At 39.8% G+C, this 22,954-nt stretch overlaps 1 protein-coding gene across 9 annotated transcripts in view; it reads right to left on the bottom strand.

The window, feature by feature from the left end:
* The window catches only part of SPTAN1 (spectrin alpha, non-erythrocytic 1), a 46,321-nt gene that overhangs the window by 15,905 nt on the left and 7,462 nt on the right, over nt 1-22,954 (bottom strand). For 6 of the 9 annotated variants that reach the window (XM_039561917.1, XM_039561920.1, XM_039561916.1 and 3 more), the window contains exons 2-34: nt 22,077-22,316; nt 21,328-21,453; nt 19,860-20,000; nt 18,727-18,873; nt 17,994-18,127; nt 17,159-17,303; nt 16,912-17,066; nt 15,520-15,655; nt 14,949-15,050; nt 14,582-14,719; nt 14,040-14,150; nt 13,510-13,587; nt 13,180-13,335; nt 12,629-12,833; nt 12,317-12,498; nt 11,825-12,068; nt 11,382-11,504; nt 10,447-10,664; nt 9,610-9,702; nt 9,144-9,278; nt 8,575-8,723; nt 7,170-7,229; nt 4,819-5,017; nt 4,135-4,239; nt 3,586-3,609; nt 3,198-3,233; nt 2,144-2,191; nt 1,722-1,813; nt 1,415-1,559; nt 1,116-1,297; nt 849-948; nt 522-719; nt 259-405 (exon numbers count right to left, since the gene is read on the bottom strand). In XM_039561917.1, coding sequence (XP_039417851.1) covers nt 259-405; nt 522-719; nt 849-948; nt 1,116-1,297; nt 1,415-1,559; nt 1,722-1,813; nt 2,144-2,191; nt 3,198-3,233; nt 3,586-3,609; nt 4,135-4,239; nt 4,819-5,017; nt 7,170-7,229; nt 8,575-8,723; nt 9,144-9,278; nt 9,610-9,702; nt 10,447-10,664; nt 11,382-11,504; nt 11,825-12,068; nt 12,317-12,498; nt 12,629-12,833; nt 13,180-13,335; nt 13,510-13,587; nt 14,040-14,150; nt 14,582-14,719; nt 14,949-15,050; nt 15,520-15,655; nt 16,912-17,066; nt 17,159-17,303; nt 17,994-18,127; nt 18,727-18,873; nt 19,860-20,000; nt 21,328-21,453; nt 22,077-22,313 — 4,491 coding nt within the window. In that variant the 5' untranslated portion in view covers nt 22,314-22,316. The remainder of the gene's footprint in view (nt 1-258; nt 406-521; nt 720-848; nt 949-1,115; nt 1,298-1,414; nt 1,560-1,721; nt 1,814-2,143; nt 2,192-3,197; nt 3,234-3,585; nt 3,610-4,134; nt 4,240-4,818; nt 5,018-7,169; nt 7,230-8,574; nt 8,724-9,143; nt 9,279-9,609; nt 9,703-10,446; nt 10,665-11,381; nt 11,505-11,824; nt 12,069-12,316; nt 12,499-12,628; nt 12,834-13,179; nt 13,336-13,509; nt 13,588-14,039; nt 14,151-14,581; nt 14,720-14,948; nt 15,051-15,519; nt 15,656-16,911; nt 17,067-17,158; nt 17,304-17,993; nt 18,128-18,726; nt 18,874-19,859; nt 20,001-21,327; nt 21,454-22,076; nt 22,317-22,954) is intronic. The other 3 variants (XM_039561923.1, XM_039561922.1, XM_039561918.1) reach the window with 1 other exon arrangement.

Consider the following 22,954-nt stretch of genomic DNA (forward strand, 5'->3'; position numbering starts at 1 on the left):
TCTGCCACAAATAAAGGGAAAAAGTAATTTCAAATCAGTAAATTCACACAAATACTTGCCACTATTTCTACACTGTCTGTAGGCAATGAAATACATCCTGATCTGCATAAACTGCTTCTAAACTTCTGCAGCAAATTCCACATGGCTGAATATTCAGAACTGGACTTCAGAAGCCATACATGGCAGGAACTCCTTTTGCTAATAATTCCTATGAGAAAAAGGAAACTATTTTCCCCTTACTTCAGCTACACTCCTCACCTGGACATTGATTGCTTTATCAAAATCTTCATGTTTCTTGATGAGTGCCTCCACACTGTCTAAGGAGTCTCCTTTATCCTCTGTATTTAGGAAAGCCTCCCGGGCAGCCATCCAGTTTTCAGCTTGTTCACAGTCCCGATGAAACAGCTGGGGAGAAAGAACTCCAAAGCGTGAGCAAGACAGACCAAGAGCACTGTTATCACCAAAAAATAATAAACTTTTTAATGAAAAGAGGAATTATTATTCAAACTGCAGCAGAGTACCTGTAGTTCCAGGCACTGGTCCAGCATCATTCTGCGCTGGACCCAGGCCTTCTCCAGGTCTGTCCGTTCTTGGTCCAGAATATCCAGTTTCTCCTTGATCTCTGGGCTAGCATAGTGTCCATGGGCTAGAAGTTGTTGTCCAAACTGTTCAAATGCCTGGAAAGTGCCAGCCCTTGCATCTATTTCCGTGCGGTGTTCCTGCAAGGGGCAGAGATGTGCTGCTCAATAACCAGAGCTGAACTGATCTGGTTTTGGAACTCTGATTGGAAAGTGTCAGAAAAAAGAAACATTTGTTGATGTTTATGATAACACTTATCTTTCACATACCTGGTGCCTTTCCAATAAAGCCTCAGCTCCAGTCACATCCTTTGCGAGTTCATCTGAGGAGACCAGACCCCGGATTCCATTGATCCAAGACATGAGGTCCCTGTGGACACACAGTAATAGGGAATTTTTCCCTCCCTCCACTGAAGTAAGTCAAAACAGGGAAAACAGTCCTTTTCTGAACCCTTCACAGAAATATTCCTGTGGAACAATAAGCCATATATACTTCACTAATAATAAACAAATTGAGAGGGTGAATAGCATCACTACCTGAAATCACTGAGGAAACGCTGCAGGTCATGAGAATCTCCAAGCTTCTCTTTGCGCTGGTCAGCACGTTTTCCCAGACTATTCCAAGCCTGATTCAACTCAGTGCATTTTTCTTGGAGATCTTCAGCAGATTCTGGATGTGACTGGATCAGACGCTGGGCAGTTTCACCAAGAGAATTCACCTAGGATTAGAGAAGGGGAAAATAAACACAATGAAGACAGAGAGAAGAACTGCTATAGTTCAATCATTTCTGGTAGATAAAAAGAAAGCTTTTGGGTTCTCTTCCTCAGAATCTCACCTTGTCTCCCAGAGCTGCCAAGTCTCTCTCAAAGCCTTCATGTTTGCGCTGCAGAGCCTGAACACTGGCTAGGTCATGCCCATAGTTGTCTGTATTTAATGCTTGATTCTTCTCCTCTATCCATTCTTTGGTTTCATCAGCATCTCTGATTTGAAGGAAGGAAAGGCAAAAAGAGAATTAAAACCAAGACTACCCTCTCCACTGAACAAGCTGGGGGTTGAATATGATTTGTTTAGAACAGGTCCCACTATATTTTAGAATTCTTGACAGACAAAGCATTTGAGTCAGGACCAAACAAACCCCTCACCTGTGGAATCTCTGGACCTCGTGGGCACTGCCCAACAACTGGCTCCTCTCTTCTGCCAGCTGCTGCAGAGATCTCCAGCGCTCATTCAGCTCCTGGATGAGGGAAATGAAAAGTCAAGATTGGTCTTTCACTACAGGTGAAGGTTACTAAATTCTGCTTAATTCCAGAAGAATGCACAAATTCCAACAGCTTAGTTAAATATTAAGGGTTTCTCCTGAGCTGTAAAACCAAATGATTTTATGTATACAATGAGATAGTGATGTAACTTGAGAAGCAAATGCTGTATATACTAATATATACATTCTTTCAATACATTGATTCAAAAGAATTTATAAAGCTTAATGAAAGACAAAGACTGTGGAAAAGGAGGGCAAAAAATGTTCACAACTTCTAAATCAGGTCAGAGAAAATTGTGTAATTACCTTGATTGAGTTGAAGGTTGCCACAGTGTGTACCATCAAACGTGCAGACTGTGTGAAAAGGCAGAAATAAAAAATATAGCATTGAAGTCAACTCTAACCAAAAGCAAAACCAGACTGAAAGAAAAGTCCTTAAAAAAACCAAATAGAAACCACCAAGAAAGACAATCTAAGTAAATAACAAAAGCAATTGAGAATAATTGGCTGTAATACCTAAGGTATTATAGAGCAAAATAAGAATAGCCAGAATTCACAAGCGAGCACTGTCTTATTAGTGTAAACTGAAGCAAACAAATCTTAATGAGGGCAAAGAAGAGGAAAATTTAAAGGTAACATTCAATACATGAATTTAAAAAAACCCAAAATCTTAGTCATAGTTTGCCAAGTTACTATGGGACTCTTAGAATTCAATGTACATGTTTATAATCTGCAAAAAAATACTTTAAAAGTCACCAGTTCCTGGTGACATGGCTGCATTTTTTGCCAAAATATTGCATACTAACCTGGTTTCCCCACATTCACACAACTTAAAAGATGTACAAGCAGCTTTAAGTCTAACAGAGTAGGTGCAAGACATAAAACACAAGAATGAAATGCTAGGGAAAACACAATGTTAGATAATTTAAAAAATATTTAAGATATTATTGTGCTTTAGTAGGTGACAGCTCTTCCATTGTAGGCCTCTAATGAATGGAGAAAGGCTTCTTCTATTGTAGAAAATGAGCTGGTGGTGACTAATGGAATACAGCATATCCCTTACTAAAGGAATATTGACATAAATGGTTTTGACTTTGAGGAATAAAAACATTTTGTTGTAGCAAGCAGAAAGCAAAGAACTCATGCAAAGTGAACAAGGGATTATTCAATATCTACTGGCCAGAAACTGGAATCACCCTCATAGTACAAACTCAAAACTAAACAGTTTTGTAGCAGAGAGGTAAAAATCAGGCTGTTGACAATTTCTATGGCACAGGAAAAGTAAATGGTCTAAAAAAGATGATGTGCTGTAGTTTTTTTTTTATTTTCTTGTTGTGTGCTACTAAGCAATGACACCTACCTTCCAAGGAGACGCTGTCTTAGAATCAGTTTCATCCTGTTTGAAAATGTGAAGAAACAGCTTTAAATACAAAACAGAATCTAAAACTATCAGAATACAGTAAAAAAATCTTGAAAATATCTCCATGTTCAATCCTTAACAGAGTAAATACATTTTTTCATGCAAGTATTTGTATCAATTTGGGTTATGCTGCTTGCTTAGATCTGTGATGTGGGGCAAGACACTCAGGAAACAAAGGAATCAAAGATAAGATAATCTTTGAATGTCCATTCAAAGTCATTAGTGAGTTCCATCATGGAAATGAACTACAGTTATGGCTGAACTTCTCTTTGTACATCCCAAACCTGTTACAATTGCCACTCCATCCACCTCAGAAATTAACACTTACCCTGGGCATCATCCCATAGACTTCCTGCAAAGAAGACAGGACAAACAACTTGTTATTTTCTAACAGAAAGAATGTTTTTCCCAACATGCTTCATACTTAGTTGGCAAAGGATAAAATTATTTACAGCACAAGTATGTAAAAAGCTGGCAAAAAACCCCTAAAAAATCCAAACCAGAACAGAAAACCCACAAATCCCCTCCGCTCTGAATTGCGCTCTGTTTTATTTCTCTTTTTCCCTAGCATTCCTCACCCATTTTCCTGCACATAAATAAAGGCTAAATTTCAAATTTATATGAAGTTAATGTGTGGATTCTCCATGACTTTTGATATTATTGTAAAGACTTTCCATTCCTAAAAAAAGAAAGGAAAAAGCTCTAGATGCTGCAATTTGCTCTAGCATTATTAAAAAATATAATTCTAAAGGTCTTCTTGGGATGGCCACACTAGAGAACAGCCTGAATCTTGCAATGTCAGGCAAAGACAACAGACAAAAGAAAGGAGGAAAATCCTTTGCTTCTTAGATTAGATTAAGGCAGAGAAAAAGAGCACCTGTTGCTGTACTGCTTGTACTTCATCTGCCATCAGCCCTTCTGACTCCAGGTCCTTTGCAACCTTGTTTATGTCCTTCAGGCGTGACTCGTTGGCTTTCAGATCCTACACAGAACAGAGAAATATCCCAGCATTAACATTCACCCATACAAAACATGTGGAACTAGGTAGCTCACCAGGAGTGCCCAGTGTGTGAACAGCAGGAATTGAGCACAATGGCCCTGAGTTCCCAGAGAGCCTACGCCAGGGAATCCCAGCTGCCAGATTTTTTTCTCCCCCCCCCCATATCTCAGGGAAATAACTCTACAGATGGAAACCAAAATGCATCTTTCCTTTCAACAGGAATAGCTTAACTGAAGGCTATACTTTACACAAACTGAAATTCCTCCAAAGCTTGGCAGATTCTATACTGCAAAGTGCTGAAAGAGGGTTTTAGCTCTCTGGGAGCTGGGAAGCACGGAGCAACCTGGGCAATGTAATCAAACTGAAGACACTTGAATGTGGGATTCTCTCTAGCCTCACAAAATGAAAGAAAAAATTCATATATATATTTTATGGACCTTTTATGTCCAATCAAAGCCATATTTCATACTCAGCTATAAAGAATTGTCATGGACACATGATCAGAAAGCCTGAAGGGAAAGGCCAAAATTAACACACACATTATGCAGCATCACAACATACCTTCTGAAAATCATCAAATTTCTTCTGCAGCACCTCCACCTGCTCCAGGTCAGCACCCACTTCCTCACTGGTGAGTGCTGCTTCCTTCTCATTGATCCACTGCTGGAGCTCGTTGGCTTCACGGAAAAGCATGAACTTCTTGCAGCTTTTTTCCAACATTCCTTTACGTTTTTCTCCCAGTTCCAGGAGAGAGTGATACCTGGGACAAGCAGGAAAGGAAAGCAGGAAACAGTCAGATGGAACTGAGTCCAATCACAGGAATTTCCCAAGTACTGGAGTCCCCAAAAATGGAGAAACTCTGAACTTATGCCCTGTTCTGCTACAGGATGAGCTACTCATGTGTAGTTGGGAATGAAGACTGTCCATGCCTCTCCTCCACATGGATTGCACACCAAAATGGGAACTCCCACATGCAACGCCTCACTGGGCAAATGCAAACCCAAATCACAGCCTAGGCTGGGGTAGGTCCTTAAACCTCAGTATCACTGCAGGGCAGGAATGACTCCACAGGCTCTTACTTGCCAAGAGATAATTTTCCTAAAGTACATCAAGTCTGTCATCAGATTACTAAAATCCACTGGCCTCCCAGCTTTAGAACATAAACATCCTCACTAGCCATTTTCCAGTGCAAAATCTGCTGAATGTTTAAGCAAGGTGTAATCTATATGATAACACACCTATATTCAACTGAAAAACCCATGAAACTCATTTCACATGCACTTTTTATATCTGTGGAATTCTCAACATCAATGATATTACTCCTCATTTATATTAGAATAGACAAAAAGTGAAACCTCAAAAATGTTTAAATTGGTCTGCACAGGGGCAAATAAACCTCTCAAGACCAGCCAGTTATTTAAAACCACCTTGTAATCAACTTGACACAGATGATCCTACAAGACCCTTCCCAAGCTATTGCTGAAAAAAGCCAAGAGCAGTTTTGCAGGCACTGAGTTACAGATCTCTCTAGCAATGCATAATAGTGCCTGGATTTTAAAAACCTGCTTTCAGAAAAGCCACACTCTTAATACTCATGTTCCTTTATTTTAAGTCTTCCAGAAGATGAGACTTTTTTTCTGCATCTGGAAGGGTTTTTTATGTCCTGAATCAGTTTGAACATTGGTCTACTGCAGTGATCAACAGCAGCAATAGATTCTCATTATGAAGCTATATTCCTTCTGATGTTGTTAAGTCAAACAATACCAGACACTGCTGAGGTACCTCCAGGGGCCTCAAATGGGGATGTTTTCATTTCCCACCCTGAAGCACAAGGGCACATACTGAGCAGTTACAACCCCCCAGCTTGAGGAGTTCAATACTGGAGCATTTTCCTAACCAACAGCTCAGAGATGACAAAGTCTCCTTAAAATAATCCTCAGTATCCTGGGCTGTAATGTCTATATACCAAACTGATCAACCAGCTCTCCTTCCATGGAAGCTGAGACTTTGTGGCTTCCTGTTTATTGTAGTTTAAGGCTGGGCAGAAAGGAGCTAAGAATCTTTCATATTAGGCTTAAATAGAAACTTTCTACCCTGACTTCAGGAAAACACTGATTTGAAGCCAGCCCTAACTGCAGCTGTTTGCCTCAGCAAACAATGTCAGCTATTAAATACTTGTAAAGCTCATAGAGGATCTGGGGCAAAACTCCTTTAGAAGCAGACCTTACCTCAGAGTTGCTTTGCAACACTTGAGAGATTTACATAAAAGTTTCACTTTTAATTCTCAAGAAACACATTTGCTATGAAAAGACAAGCACAGCCAATAAACACTGTGGCTTTGGATTTCCCAGTAACTTCCACCTGTATAATGCAAACTTGGTATCTTTTCCAGGAGACACGAACACAAGTCTCAAAATCTAGTTAATGTTAAAATTAAGAAATAATCACCCTATATAAATAATGTTTTTTGACTATCCAGCATAAATGTTACTTTCTGTGATAAACCATGATAGCCCCACCCTTCCCAAACTCTTAAGACATTCAGATGTGATGCAATACTTGGTAGATGTATTTTGTATATATTTATATAAACAAACTAATATTTCTATCTGCACCTCACAAAATGCAGGAGATGCTTTTTAAGGAAAACAGTCTAGATAGACCTAAAGCCTCTTTGGTAAGCAAAATCAGCGTGATGGAATAAACATGAACCAATTTAGCAGCACAGAGGTGCCCAGCAAGATAAGCAGCTGGAAACACAGACCACCACATTCATCTAAACTAATCCTCATTGCAGAAATTGCCTCCTTCACGTCTCTTTGGAGCAGCTTTCCCAAAGAAAGAAACAAAGGGAGGATGAACAGTGACAGTGTGGAGACAGCATGATTTAGGAAAGGGCTAATCCTACTCACAGTTCTTCGACCTGTTTCATACGCAGAGATACACTGCCGACCTCCTTAGTTATGAGAGTCCTGCACAGACAGGGAGCACAGCAAATGCATGCGAAAAATTAGTCAGATTAACAAAAATAATGAAAGCAGCAGCTCCATCCATGGCTGGTCTGTGGTAGGAGATGAGTAAGAGTTCACATTTAAATGGAGAAAATTAGGTGTTGTTCAGAAGCAAACAAAGCAAATCAGACCAGGAGTACAATTCACGTAAGGAAAGCTCAGCAGTACAGTTGAGCTCTCTCTATAAGGTCTCCTCACTTCTTGATTATTGTGCCATGGGATTGGAAACTAGAAAGTGGTCCCCACTCCTTGGCTCTAAAATAAGGCACCCTGTTCTAGTCACCCTGTTCTAGTTACTAAAAGCCACATGCAAACCCATGGAGGGAATTATTTTATTAAAATCCTGACCAATGTGCCACAATTTTCCAGCATCTTTTTGTCGTGCCGATAAAAAGGGGTTTTGTTATGGGTTGGTGGGGTTTTTTGTGTGATTTTATTTTAGTTTTTTAATTCTAGAGCTAAGGCTAGTAATTATTGCATGTCACTGTAATAACTGATGACTCAACACAACTGAGTGGGAGCAAATTCTCACACAGAACGACAATGTAGCTGCACAGACAGATGGGAGAAAACTTTCAGCTTTGGCTTCCAAGTGGCTTGATAAGATGAGCCAGCATTCACAGCTATCACCCACAGCCCTTGCTTGAATTAATCTTCAGCCACCATGTGCTTTAAGAAGGTCATTACCAAGTAGCCTTGCAGTTTTCTGTTTGCCAACGATATGTTGCACTTTCAAAACAGATGATAAAAATTGAAAAAAAAAGAAGGGGGGACATGTTTTTAGCTCCTCTAATGGTAACAAATACTGGCACCACATTTCAGAAAAAAAAGTGATGATCTAGCAAGCAAAGTAGCCCCAGCTTGTAAGGAGGGTACCTCCAGAGGCAGCCCTGTATAGGGAGAGCACTGTACTTTATGGAATCAAATTTAAGAAAGCTTTTCAAAATAGATCACACATTAAGAAGTGACAACTACATATACAAGAGCTGCTTAGGACATATATATCTCACAAACAAGTTTAAGTAGTTAGGTACAACAACAAAAGGAACACATAAAATACTCAAGTCAGACAGTAAGTTGAGCTCTAGTGTCATGAGTTTAACAGTTAAAAATGGGAAAAGCAACAAGAAAATCTAGAGTAAGAATAAAATAACTGAATCTGGGCCTCTGGTAAAGGAGCCCTTTGTTTTGCTCCAGTTAATTACTCCCTCGTGTAAGAGGCATTAACCTAAGCAGGTGGCATCTGTGAAGCAAAGGCCAAGCCAGCTAATGCTGGCGGTGTCATATCTCATCAGTTAGATCTTACTGGTTGTCGATTTGCTCCTGTCGCAGTGCTATGCTGCCTTGCTCCTCCAGGAGGTTCTCTCGAGATGCAGACTGGGCAGGATCCAGTTTTTTCACATAGGCAGCTGGTACAAATCCCTGACGGTCATTGACTTCCACCTTCCACCAGTCCTGGAAGGAAGAAAACCACAAAGCAACCACTGTGAGGCCATCATCAAGCATAAAGAATGCTGGGCAACTGAATGCTGCAGATCAGAGACTTCTATTAACACAAGGAAAGCAGTGATGCTCTCAACAGCTTGCTCTTGTTATGGAGATAATTTCAAACAAACTGCCTCTTGAAGATAGAGATCTTACTCCCATGTCTCCCCTTATATTTGGCCAAAAATTCCTCCACATCAGGGAATTAAAGTTCTCACAGACATGTGCCCTGTCTTGGAAAAGCTGGCAGCTGTAGAGGAGTGATGGAAATGAAGTGAAGAGGTTCAGCTGAAGTGCTGAATGGGAACATGGGCTAAATGTGCCAAAACCAAACAAAGCACAGCACTGAGGGAGCCAAGCAAAGCAGCAAAGCAAGAGGCTGGAGCCCACCTTGTTGGTGCTGTTGAGTAAGGTGAGGATATCTCCCTTCTTCATTGTCACCTCCCGGGGACTCTTCTCCTGGTAATCATAGAGAGCCAGAACGAGCTCTTTTCCAGTTTCATCATCTGTGGGAGCAACTTGTTGCTAAAAAAATAGAGCACAAGAAAAAATGAGCTGTTCCATGTTTATTATAATCAATGTAGTTGTCCTAGAATAGACTTCAGCTGTAGTTAAAGCTACTGTAGAGTCAGTTTAGGTGCTGTCTGGGCTCAAACCCTGAAAACCACCACATTAAATTGTTTTATTTCAAAACAATGCAGCTGTCTTACGATTATAAAAACAGACTGCCAATTTTTTTTGAGAAAATCAGGCACAGTCTTCAATAACCTCTCAAAACCAACAACTGTTACTAAGCTTTGTTTTCACCTTTTGCTGATCCATGAATTTTAGGTACATGATTAGCATCTTTCCTTACCCTGCACGATTGGGCCTGTTCCCTTAATGCCTGGATGCTGCTGCCATAAGCGGAGAGATCAGACATCAAAGCTTCATGTTTCTTCAGAAGAGCCTGAAAGTGGATGATAGCAACAACATGCACACCTTGACATTTTACAAATATGCCTCTGCTTAAAATATATACTTTGACTCCACACACAGGGTATGTGGGTTTTTCAGAGCTGCCAGCCTTGTGACTCTCATGGGAATAATCACTTCTATTTATTCACAGGCTAGATAGTGGTCCTAATGCTCCTGGTGCTTTGCCTCTGCCTTATCTCAGCAACATTCCATTCTTTTGTTCTGACCAGAAATAACTATTTCCAGAGTGATATGGGTAAGTTTAAAGTGTGCCTTTAAACTGCACTTCACGTTGATAAACTGTCAGTCAGCACTGCCCGGGACGTGGTGTTTGACTGCAGAATGATACCAATAAAACAACTCCAGACAAAAAAAATTACTTCCAGACTAATGAACTGCTGAAAACCAGGCTCATACTGAAATGCTCATCCCATGAGGAATTTGCTGATATTATTTTCATTATACTTAAAAAAAACAAAACCCTGTAAAAGAGTGAATACAGAGGTAAAGCTTCCTCATAGTTGGTTTAATATACTGAGCAGCAGAATTTCATGTGCAATAACAACTAAGACACAGGAAAAATTGTCATCTTTTGACTAAGAGCCAAAATCTTTCTTGATGCAAGAATCTGCCCTCTTCAATAAGAATCCTGAAATTATCAGAGCTCATTTTTTTACCACCGGATAAATCCTCACTGTACTTAGGCAGAACTGGTTTAAACAAGAACCTCAAGTACCTCAGCAGAGTCTTCATCTTTCCCATAGTCTGTACTGCCTACAATGGGCTCCTTTTCCCTCATCCAGGATTCGGCCTCATTAGCATCAGCAAAGTACTGCTGAGCCTGCAGGGAATCCTCCAGATCCTGTCGACGCTGAGATGCTTTGGCTTTCAGAGAGTCCCACTTCTGGTTTAGCTCGTTCAGTTTGATTTTCACATCTTCAGCTGCAAAGTGTCCTATGGAACAGGAGCACAGGGAACTGAAGGACTTCAGCAGACAAAACCAATACACATTAAAAGGTTACTTGTAGTTCTTCACAGTGACAGAAATTAGACCAATTTAAAGCCTATTCAGACTAGAATAATAAAAACACAACTCAGCTGGTCCTTTTGCCTCAGACTGGAAAACACTGAACCTGTCAATCAAGTTGTACTAGCATATCTTAATCATTAGGAATAAAACAAGACATATCATAACATTTCTCAACGATGAAACAGGAAAGGTCATCTCCTTCCAGAGTTCTGGCAGCAGACAGATATTATTTCAGACCTGCAGGATTTTTTTGTTTGTTTGTTTTTTCATGTTAAAAACACCCAGTCAGAAATAAACATGCCTATTTATTTAAAAGCAATTTGTCTTTGTAGAGAATTTTCTCTCGCATCATGGTTATGTACCTCTGATAAAACCCTTTAACAGATGTAATTACAGAGACTAAATACAATAGGTAGAAAATTGCTAAATAAGTGTTCATCAAGAGTAGATGGAGATCTATGAAAATTATGACAGGTTCCCACCAAGGAACCTATTTTCATTTTCAGGTGAAAGGATGACCAGGAGTTCATCCTGCTAGTAGGTACCTGTCTATTGTCAGGATAAAAACAGGCAGTAATTCTTAACTGTGCTGGGCCAGAGAACAAAAGACTGTGCCAGAGTTAAAAAATATTGAGACATACCTTCTTCCACCATAGCATTCCCCTTCTGTGTGACTGCTTTAATGCGAGGCTCATGGCCTGCAATTTCTGCCTGCAAAGCCTGGTGCTTCTTTAGCAGATTCTGGACACCAATTAAGTCCTTGCCTGAAAGATACAAAATAATTAATCAGCTAAATCAGAGTCAGTAGATGAAACAAAAATTTCAAGGCAGCTGTAGCCAGCGCTACACAAACTTGCAGAGGGAAAACTCTTAACAATGAAGACAGAGCACTATGGAAACTAAGTTACCACTGGAATTATATAAGCAACACAACAGAGACCCGGGGCAACGGCAAATATGTAACTCTGTACAATGTTAATTAGAGCAAACAGTTCTGAAATTTTCAAGGAATGTTCCATAAAGATACAATTTATAACACAGCAATTCTGACATCTAAATCCTAGAGATACCAGGATGGACCAACCTCGGTTTGTTGAAGCTGCAATAGGTTCTTTTTCCCTAATCCAGGTCTCTTCATCCTCAATGTCACGGAAAAGCTGCTGCAGGCGAAGAGAATCTGCGAGTTTCTGCTTGCGAGCTACCATGGGCTCCTTCAGAGCTTCATAGCGAGCCACTAAAGCTTCTTGTTTCTTCTTGATATTGTCAGCATCAAAGTGCCCAGCCTCTTGGAACTGGCGTGCCTGGATGGTAATGCCATCTATCCGATCCTAAAATTGATCCAGCAACAGCATTAGTTCAGAAGTTCTGTGAGGTGGCTGTAGTGACTGAGAAGCTCATTTCTATTAAAGTCATAAAGATATTATTCTTAGAGACATACAAGTATGTTTCAGTTCAAAATTATTTTTGATAAGCAAACTGTAAAACCCAAAGCTAAAAAAATTATAAAAAACCAGACCTGCTAAGGTCTCTGACTGAGCATATCTGGAAAGGCAGGAATAAAAATTTTTTCCCTTACCTGATGGGCAGCAACATCTGCCTCTAGCAGGGCATGTTTCTTCTGGAGATTCTGAACATTAGTAAGATCTTTTCCATAATCATCAGAAGCTAAGTGTCCTTCTACTTCATACAGCCAGAGCTCAATGTCCTCCACATTGCGATTAAACTGCTGCTGCTGATTGGCTTCTCGCAGTTTTATACCTGAGGGAGACAGGGGCAAGAGGAGAACAGGACAAGGTAAGTGAAGTGGAAACTGAAGTTAACTCATTTCCGGTCTTCTCCCAGCTAAACTCTCTAGAAATTTGTCCATATTCTTCTGAGCGAGTCGTACCTTTGAGCTCAGTGGCCTCCAGAAGCTTCTTCCACAAGCTGATGACTTCATTCATGCGAGCTGCCACCTCATCTGACGCATAGTGCTTGACATCAATCAGCTTCTGGCCAGCTTTCTCCAGGGCATCAATACGACTCTGGTTAGCAGACAGCTCTGCTTCAAAAGCCTGGTGTTTCTGAACTTTACCTTGCAAGTTTGATGGATCCTACAGATGAAGAAAGAAATAGAACATTTCAATGCAAAATCAGTACCCAAAGGTCTCAAGAATTTTTGAAATTGGACTACTTTCATAGACATGTCATGATGTCACCAGAGGATTTGGTGCCAAAAATATGCCTTAAATCAGAATTCTTAAGCTATTGGATAGGCATGATTACAGCATGATGGAAAAATGCCCCTTGGGGTCAGGAAGAAATTACAGTTCCTCCTGTTGCTATTAATACCACCGACTATCAGCAACATTTTGGCTGATGTTGCTTTGTATCATTAGACTGATTACATTAATTCCAGTACCGCCTTAAAAGCATTCTACCATTCATCTTTGTGCTTACCTTGTAGGCCTCATCAGTTGCAGTTTTCATCTTTTCATTAACCCAACTCTTGAGCTCATCAGAATCTCGGAAAAACTGCTGCAGATGGAAAGAATCTGCCAGCTGAGCACGGCGGTACATGGCTCTTTCATGAAGGGCATTTCGGCGGCTTAGCAGCTGAAAAAAAAAGAAAGTAAAAGGTTTTTAAATTCCTCAAGCTTGTAAGTACCACCACTGTACCCCTCTTAGGACAACTCCACTGACTTATTCTATATTGAAGTCATACCATGTAAAATAATAAAGCAGAACAAGATTTAAAGTCCACAGTCCAAATATATTTAGGATACTTACAGCATCTCTGCGTGTAGCAACATCGTCCATGGCATAGTGGTTATTCTGAATCAACTTAGTAGCAAACTCATCTAATGCCTACAGGGAAAACAAGTTTCCATTTATTTGGTGTAATAGAAATTGCTTATGCAAATTTGCTTAGTACATCAATTCCCCGAAGTTTATCACAGTAAAACTGGCAGAAAGCCATTAGCAGATCTAACCTTACACCCTTTTCTCTCTGTACCCTCATCCTCTCCATGTGGAAAAGCGCAGGTTTTTGACAAATCTTCATCCACCTGTGTGCTGGTCTGATAAGGAAGCACCAGGTTACCTGGCTCTGAGACAAAAGCCAAGCCCTATCCCATACTTTCTCCACTATTTTCTGTTTTAGAGACAATACCTGTTACATCCCACAGAACATTTCAGCAGATCATTCTGCAAAGCAAACCCCATCCTTTACTATCCTCCAGCAATGTCTCCTCCCCAGTCAACAAATGCCCTTGTTTCACTTCCTGCCCATTTAGTGATGACCAATGCCAATGTCTTACTGTGATTTTCTCCTCTTGGGCACTTAGGGATTTCTCAAAGTCTTCATGCTTCTTCAGAAGAGCCTCCACACTGTCCAGAGAATCACCAAGGTCTTCATTCAGCAGAAATGCCTGAAGTAAGGACACAAACACATTTTTATGTTTCCATACTCAGCTGCTCTAAGTGAGCTCAAGCACAGCCAGGGATATTTCCTGCCATATGTTATTACTGAAATGTAAAAGATGACATCTGGGATGGTGTTTGCTTTATGCTTCTAACAGCCAATAATTTTTTCCATCTTCTTATTCAACCAGCATTTTACAAGAGTTAACACACACAAAAGCCACATCAAGCCCACTTGCCACAGTTCATAGTTTCAGCATTACATGGAAACAGCCATTGCACCATTTCAGGCAGACAGATAAATAACTCTGCACAGCACCCACTCACTAGTGGGTGCTTATGGCACTGTCAGTAGGCAATACCAACTACTTAAGCCTACAGAAGACTACCCAGAAATTAAAGTCCACTGTATCTGGAGCATTCAAAGCTTTGCACTCACCTCTTGTTTGCTCATCCAGTTGTCAACTTGTTCAGTATCTCTGTAGAAAAGCTGCAGGTCCATGCACTGCTCATACTGCTGTCTGCGGAGCTCCCACAGTTCCAGCAAGGCAGACCTTTCATCTGAGAGGATGGTCAGCTGATCGATTGGGAAGAGGAATATATAATAATTTTATTTAACACTCTAGTTCACTTCCATCTTGATGTAAAATCAAATTGTCACTCTAAAAAAGTGGTTAGCACTGAACTGAAAATGACTTCCTGTGTAAAGAATGAAATCTCCAGTTCCTGATGTGATCATCCTTTTAAATTAAGAGACACAGAAGAAAGAGACAAAATTCTTCTAGGAGCTTGTGCTCTCAACTTACCTTTTCTTTAACTTCATCAGAAGCGTAGTGCCCAGCAGAGAGCAAAGCCTGGCCTGACTCATCAGCAGATTTGAAGCTGTCTTCATGGGCATCAATTTCTCCCTAAGGAAGGAGATGTGAAAAAGCAAAATTTATCTTAGCATAGAGTGTCAGAATTACCTTACAATGCACATAAGGTAGGCTGCCCACCCTGGGCAGCCAGGGGACCTTTTTTTAAGGGTTAGGGTTAAATTCCTACATTAAAATGAAACTAGAAGTTGATTTGAGCTGTATTTTTTCTGCTTAATTACAGGAATTCCTCATGATGGAGAACTAAAACAGTCGTTAGTCCAACTGGCTGCTACCAGGCCTACCTTTTATAAAATATTATCATAAGCATTCTTAAATACTTAGTAATTAGTATATATCTACCATCTAGAAACAATTTAAAAATATTAAATCAGGACAGCAACCTAGTACTGTGTTAGTTGGATGATCAAAGCATTCCAGTGCTGCAACATTGACTCAGAGACTGTGTTAGACATACAAATCAGAGGGCTGTTGACTGGATTTGGCTGTATAACCACTCTACCTTATGTTCCTGATGTCTGTCTAGAAGAGCTTCTGCCCCAGCCACATCATTGGCAAGTTCATCAGCATTTATCAGAGCCTTCATCTCAGTCACCCAGCTGGTGAGGTCTCGGAAGTCTGCGAGAAAGCGCTGCAGCCTTAGGTAAGCAAAGGAAAAAATGGTTGGGAATAATTAATTCGCAGAGTTTCTCTCCCGTTTCTCCAAAGAAAGGGTTACAAACATAAAAGCTGTTCCTCAGATCAAATAAAACAACATAAAAGTGTGCTCAGAATATTGAATAACTAAATATGCTTTCAATCAAACAAGAAGCCTTTTAAAGTTATGAAAATGTTGGGTTCTAAATCAATGCCTCAAAGACACGTTTTGCATATAACTTATATTGTAAGTAAAATTAATATTCCTAACTACACACTGAGGACAACAGAAATCAAAATATAGTTCTCAAGATAATCCACAGGGCTGCTTCTGTCACAACCATTACGGTGTGTGGGGAGGAGAGAACCGTCAGAAAATTTCAACTGCACATGACTCAGCCTTAAAACAAGCAAACAAATCCTCAAATTCCTTCCAGAATACCTTTAGTTGTTGCCTTTGGCATATGCTTAACACTTATCAGCAAAATTGATCAGTTTGTTTCCCTTTTACATTTGCTGTCAATTGCTCTGAAGATACTAAGACAGGGAAGGTAAAGAAAAAGATTATTTGTGTGGGTCTCCACTGCCAAAAATCCCACATCGTGGGAGGGAACAAAGGGCAGAAAAACAAAACCAGAAAGGATGTAAACTAACCACCACATCAGGATTAGTTTGTTTTTAGTATGGCTTCTCAACAGTGATCTAACAGGTTATGTTTCAGAGACCAGATCAGTATAGGCACAAGACTGGATGAAGACAAAACCCACAGCAACAAAGAACTACCACAGAAACAGGGAATTCATTTATTTGGTCTGTGACAATGCATCAAACAATATATCATACTTCAGTCTTCACAGAGACTCTTAAAGACTCCACAGTGAACAGATTTGTAATAAAAGTATTAAAAAAGCTTTTTTTTTTCAGCAAAGCTGAAACATAGTCAGATAATGTACTTCAAAATGCACATTTCAACTCAGGTAGAGAAAATAGCAAATGCCCTAAAGCATCACTGTGTCTATTTTCATAATTGATCCATAGCCAGAGAATGACAAAAAGCTGCAATAATTTTTCAATCATGTAAATATTTCTTTTACTATGAGAAGTTAGTGTAAAATAGAATTTGGTGAACAAGACTGCTCCAAAAACAACAGAATCATCCCAAAATTTTGGAAGCAGCACCCCTTTCTTCTCCTTCCAAGAGCCCTCTGTCAAATGTGAACAAGGAGGGAAGCACCACTGCCCTGCTGCAGTGACCCACCTGTAGGAATCGTTGAGACGAGCATGCCTCTCTGCTGCCAGCGTCCGGATCTGTTCCCAGTTGGCAATGAGTTCCTCCCGTTTCACTTGAATTTGGGAAGCATTTATTGGGTGAGACTGCTGCAAACGGTCAGCTTCTGCACACAGGGCCTTCACCTAAACCCAGGGACAAACTGAGTGAGCTTCCAGCCTTTTACAAGCAGGTGACTTCGTTTAAACTGTAGGTAAAATACACCTTGCAGGGGTACCTTATCTTCCAGAGCTGCCAGGTCTCTTTCCAGGCCTTCGTGCTTGCGCAGTAATGCCTGGACACTGGCTAAGTCTCTGCCAAAATCATCTGAGGCCATCAACTGCCCTTTCTCCTTAATCCAGCTGATTGTTTCATCCACATCCCTTCAGAACAAAGCACAAATTGAAAACAGTTTGTCTAGTATGGAAAAAGGAAGAAAGCAGGATGTTTCCATACATGTGCCAGACGTACTGGCATACAAACCCATATATATAAACACTGCAGCAAACTACAAACATCCTTTAGAAAACAAACAAATAGACTTCCTTTGCATCTCATGAAACTTTGAAGTATATTAACAGGCTGCTGTGACGAGACGCAAACCAGGAATTACAGCACCACTCAGCACTGTCACGGAGTGGATCCATTTCCCCCTCTGGACCCGTCTCCAACTTAATTACAGCAAATCTCAAAATGCTGTAGATGGAGATGAGAATAGAAAGACATTGCTCAAAGCCTCCAAAACAATTGGGCTGACATCCAATAAAAAAAAAGCACACCCCATTTAAGGCTCATCTAGGACAGAACTGGGGGAAAAAGCCCTCAGAGGAAAGAAGAGCAAAACTGCCATTAGCAGGAATGAACAAAACTGCCGAGTGCTGAAAAGCTCCATCAGAATGACCATTCTAAAGTAACTGTAGAACAACAAGGCCTTCATTGAACAAGTCATGCAGAAGAGCAAAGCAAAGCCATAGGAGACAGTAGCTCTTCTCATACTACTGTGTGCAGCTGAATGCATCATTAAACACCCACACAAGGGTTAAATCATTCAGCAGATCCAGCCAAGTTCATACCTGTTGAAACGCTGCACTTCAGCTGCCCCAAAGAGCTTTCCTTGCCTCTGAAGGGCAAGTCCCTTAAGACGCTGCCAGCTTGCATTTACTTCATCCTGTTTGGACTTTATCAGTTCCTCTTCAGGGTGTTGTTCCTGGCAAGCAAAGGAAAAATGCTATTTTCCTATGTTCTTTGGCTTTATGTCCATTGACAAAACGCTGCTGGTCTTCAAGAGATCAATTTATAATTACTGTCCTTTCCAGATGATCACTTAATTCAATAGTTTCCCTGAAATTTCACTGTGCAAACCATTCAATACTCTAGTAGTGGTTTCCCTATATACTAATTAGTCCATAGGAAGAGGGCTGTAAACAGCATCTTCTTTTTCCCTGGAATGAAACACTTCCTGCCCTGTCTCCATCCTTGTTCACGCCCCAGATGTCAAAACAGAATAGATATTAAACCTCCTTGTCCAAGAGAAATATATTTAACCCCAGTATGACAGTTTCTCTTACTAATCACTACTCTCCACAATTTCAGAAACATTCCCAGCTGGGGCAGTTATTCAGGCTGTTTGGCAGAAGAACAAGTGAATCAAATGGTGACCATTTAAGGTGAAGATAGCCAAGTACCCATGTGGAGCAAAGCTTAAAGATCTGCCCCAAACCAGGGAGAAAAGGGGAAGTTACAGACAAATGTTTGCTGTGATAACTGACTTGCCAAAAGAGATCTTCAACAGACATAAATGCTTACCTGGATAAGTTTGCCAGCAAATTGGTTCACTTCATTTACTCTTTCTTCATGAGCTGCAAGGTCTGTCTGGAACTCTTCAAACTTCTTTTGCAAAACTTCAACATGCTCTAAGTCCTGTCCAAGCTCTTCTGAGGTCACTATTGCTTCCTAGCACAGTGAAAAAAAAAAAAGTTAATTTCAGTATATCCTATGGGAAAACACTATTAAAAATTAGGAAGCAAACTGTCCTAATTTTCAATAGGTCAAAGACAATCACAGTGTTTAAGGTCAGATTTAAAAAAGTTTTATCCACTGAACTCCATTCCCTGCCCCAACACCTACCCATTACTGCAGAAAATATGCAAGATCACTAAGAGAATTATTTTTTCATCTTCCTTGATCGTATTAATTTTTCAAGTACTAATTCTTAGCACACAGGGTGACTAGAATTTGTTCCTTTTTACACTGTGTATGGGCATTTGCTGTAGGCTTCTGATGCAAGATTTTTGCACAAAAAGTGCAGTGTTGTATTCAGTAACAGTTATACAGGGTTTACAGTTTGAACCTACAGTGACACAAAATAGCAAACTATCATTTAAGGAAACCACTGAGATTATTTTGTGGCTGTTTTTCTTTTGATAGTGTGGTTTGTGGTCTGCTTCCTTAGAGTTCAAAGAATCAAGAGCCAACCGTCCCCTCCTGCAGTTCATGTCCTTACAATGTATATCTAAAGATATTCCAATCATTTAGTAACGATGTACACACTGCTTGCTGCTTAGGCTGGCTCTTTTCTGAAACAAGTAATTTAGAATATTTACTTAAAAAACATTTCCTTTTCGTGTTGAAGATTTCCCTTAGAGGAAACTTGAATTTTATTTGTCTTCTCAAAGCAAAGAAGGAATTGTTTATGCTAAGTGCTGCCCAACACACAGGCTTCCTCTCAGACTAGTAATTTTTTTTGGGGCTGCAAAAGAGCAATAGTAGTTTGCACACCTACTGCTGATGCAATGTGAATAACTAAATAAAACATACAGGTGCCTTTACAAGCTTTCTGTGATTACCTGACCTCCAGCAACTCTATGCTGACAGAAATTTTCCACACAAGCACATCAAATTTCCCATCAAGGAGACAGTAAAGGGAGGTAATTATGCACCTTATCATTGATCCAGTCCAAGACATCTTCACATTCCCGTAAATATTGCACCAACTTCTGTGCTTGCAATAATTTGACTCCCTTCTCTCTCATCTTTTCCATCAGTAATTCCCATAGTCGGTGCAGCTCCTGCAGTCGAGTCTGAAAAAAAAGGATGTTGTTATTAAAATCCCCTGTCAAAGAAGATGAGATTTATTCCCTTCCTGTCCTTAACAGTAGATTTATTTATTTTTCTGAAGTTGTACATCCTAAACCTTACCTTAGACAAAGGGTAAGGGACAAACCTCACGATTTTATCTCCAGTAAATAGTTTTCAAATTATATAAAGTGGTGTAACACAAAAATAGGAATTACTGAACTGAGTATTTAGACAGTTGTTATAAATTAATGAAGCTATCAAATATCTTTACCTAACTATGAGCTAAACATCCTGAGATAAAATTTGATTTAAATTCTATACTAATGTGAAGTCAGACCAAAAATTTGCTGCTCTCCCCTTCAAATGTTCAGTCTTTTATATGAAAGTCAACTCACAATAAGTGAATTGCATCTTCCTTTGGGAATTTATTTTTATTTAAGACAACACATTTGTTTCAAGTCAAACTTATGCCATTTCACTGTATTTTAACCACTTCTCTTAACACTAAACAGTTTATATATTTAGTTAACATTGTGAAGTGACATGATATGGACACACTAGGAACAATTACTAGTTTTAATATTGAGTTTCTCTGGCTGCACTTGGCCTTTCAAAACTGTTGGGAGCTACTATAAACTTTATAGACAACAAAAAGTAAAACTGCACTCCCACACATGCACACAACTTGCAAAACAGGAAAGTAACTGCTCCACCCATTGTTTATAACACTTTGCTCATCGAGACCTGAAACTTGAAAGTCATTCAAGAGAAGCTTTTGAACATCATGGGCGGATACCACTTAATCCACTCAGAAAGTTCAATTAAAGAGATTTCAAGGGAGGAAAGAGCTCTGAGCAGTGCCCAGAAGGATGGTGCAAACTGTCAACCAAGGAAGAAAGGAGACATTGCAAAAGGAAGTTGCACTGCAGAGCCACAAGCTTCACCTACTCGTATGTGGGACCCCACTTGGGTGGCCGTGACTATCGGGCGCTGGGCGGTCCGGTACGGCGTGAAGGACTGAACCAGTGAAGGCAAGTTAGAATGAAATGCTAAACTTATCAATCAAGTTTGATAATCACTACAAAAACATCTCATCTTTAAACAATTCTCCTCAGAACCACATCTAAAAGAAGGTATGAGCTGGGTGCTCATGAAAGAGAAAAACACCTCTGAGCTTAAAAATACAAATTCTCTCATTATTTGACTAATCAAATACCCATAGAATTTTAAAGAGTGGTTTTGAATATAGAGCTATCTGTGCAATCTGAACAAAGTGCTTAAGGAATGGCCTGTAAGAGGGGGGGAGGGGTAAAAAGCTTTAAAACTCACTCTTATGGTTTCAGATGCAAAATGGCCTTCATTTATCATCTGATTTCCAGTCTCATCCAATTTAATGATGGCTCCTGAATTGGCCTGCACCTCAGCTTCAAAGGCTTGGTGCTTCTGCAGCTTCCCCTGAAAGGAAAACATCAAAGAATGTGACTGAGATTTGGTGCACGGACTCCTCCACATTCCCCAGCATCAAGATTTAAAGCGTATTTTATGCATATTCAGGACTGACAAACAAATAATAAAACTGCACAGTTGAAATCAGTTGTATCATGTGTTTGACAGGTGGATTCAAACATCCCAGTTTTAGTTACTTCTTTCTTGTGTTTGCTCTTGCACATGACAGTGTTCAAACCTCTGAGAACCTGTCAGCTAATTCTGCCCACACAAACTTATTTTCTACAAATATCTTTTTTTTTTTTGTGGAAACCATAAGTGATAATTCACATTTATTCACAGAGTTAAGGCATCCAACAAATTCTAGGATTAAACAAAGTTGGTTTTACACTACATTACACTGAGCAACTTTTTCTATGCTGATGTAGCATCTAATCCATTATTAGAAATATTCCAATTACATCAGCAAAAAAGCCAAGCTTTTGAAGAGCACTTTCCAAGGTCATGGGTATTTGCATCCATCTTTCTTCACTCTCAGATCAAGTTTCATTTCTGTGTTTTTTCTATCCCAGCTGACCTGTAACGCCCCAAAATTAATAGTGCAGGAAATATAAAGTGGCAGGAAGACTTGCCTGCAAATTGCTTGGGTCTTTGTAATTTTCATCAGATGCAATCTGCAGTTTCTCTTGGATCCATTTTTCAAGCTCATCTGCATCACGCTGGAAAAACTGGAATCGATAGGAATCTTCAAGTTTTTGGCGCCTCAGAGAAGAGAGTTCCTTGAACCTGTGGTAACGGTCCAAAACTTGCTGACGCCTTTCTTGGATATCTTCTGCTGTTTCCAACACTTTTACACCACTTGGATCCATTTTCTGAAAGCAAAAATAAAACTCCATTATGTTTGTCTTATAAAACACTGGTAGATCAGGAAGAAATCCATGCAAAAAAAAAAAAGCTGTTTTTTTAAAATCACACATTGTTTACTTACGATCTTCCTCTGTGTGGGCAGGTACGTGTATAAAATATAAACATCTTACATATAAATAAAACCTCACTTCTAGCAGAAAATAGTGGTAAAGAAAAATCTACAAAGACATTTAACACCTATTTGGTTTGGACAAATATGGCTGCAGTCATGTAATGTCCGTGTCATCTCAAACTGTAGCATGCAAGTGTCCAATAAAAGAGCTAAAAATGTGAGTTTGTGCACAAATATGTGTAGATACCAACACAAAACATTTCTTGTACAACATACAATATCTCAAAACATTTTATTTAAAATATTCAATACTAAACTAAAGAATATTACTCTTCTTTGAACAACAGTTAAGTGGCCCAGATGTATCTATATACACTTACATACATATATAGACCCACATCTCTTTCTGATGCATCTCTTCTTTGTTCTCTAAAAAAAGTTACAAACCCATCCTGCCACTCTCTACATAACCTTTCAAAAGCAAGTAAGAGGCTTCACAGATATGGCCTTAGACAAGTAATTTAAAGAGCA

This window comes from Corvus cornix, chromosome 17 (genome assembly GCF_000738735.6).
Source record: "Corvus cornix cornix isolate S_Up_H32 chromosome 17, ASM73873v5, whole genome shotgun sequence".
NCBI lineage: Eukaryota > Metazoa > Chordata > Aves > Passeriformes > Corvidae > Corvus > Corvus cornix.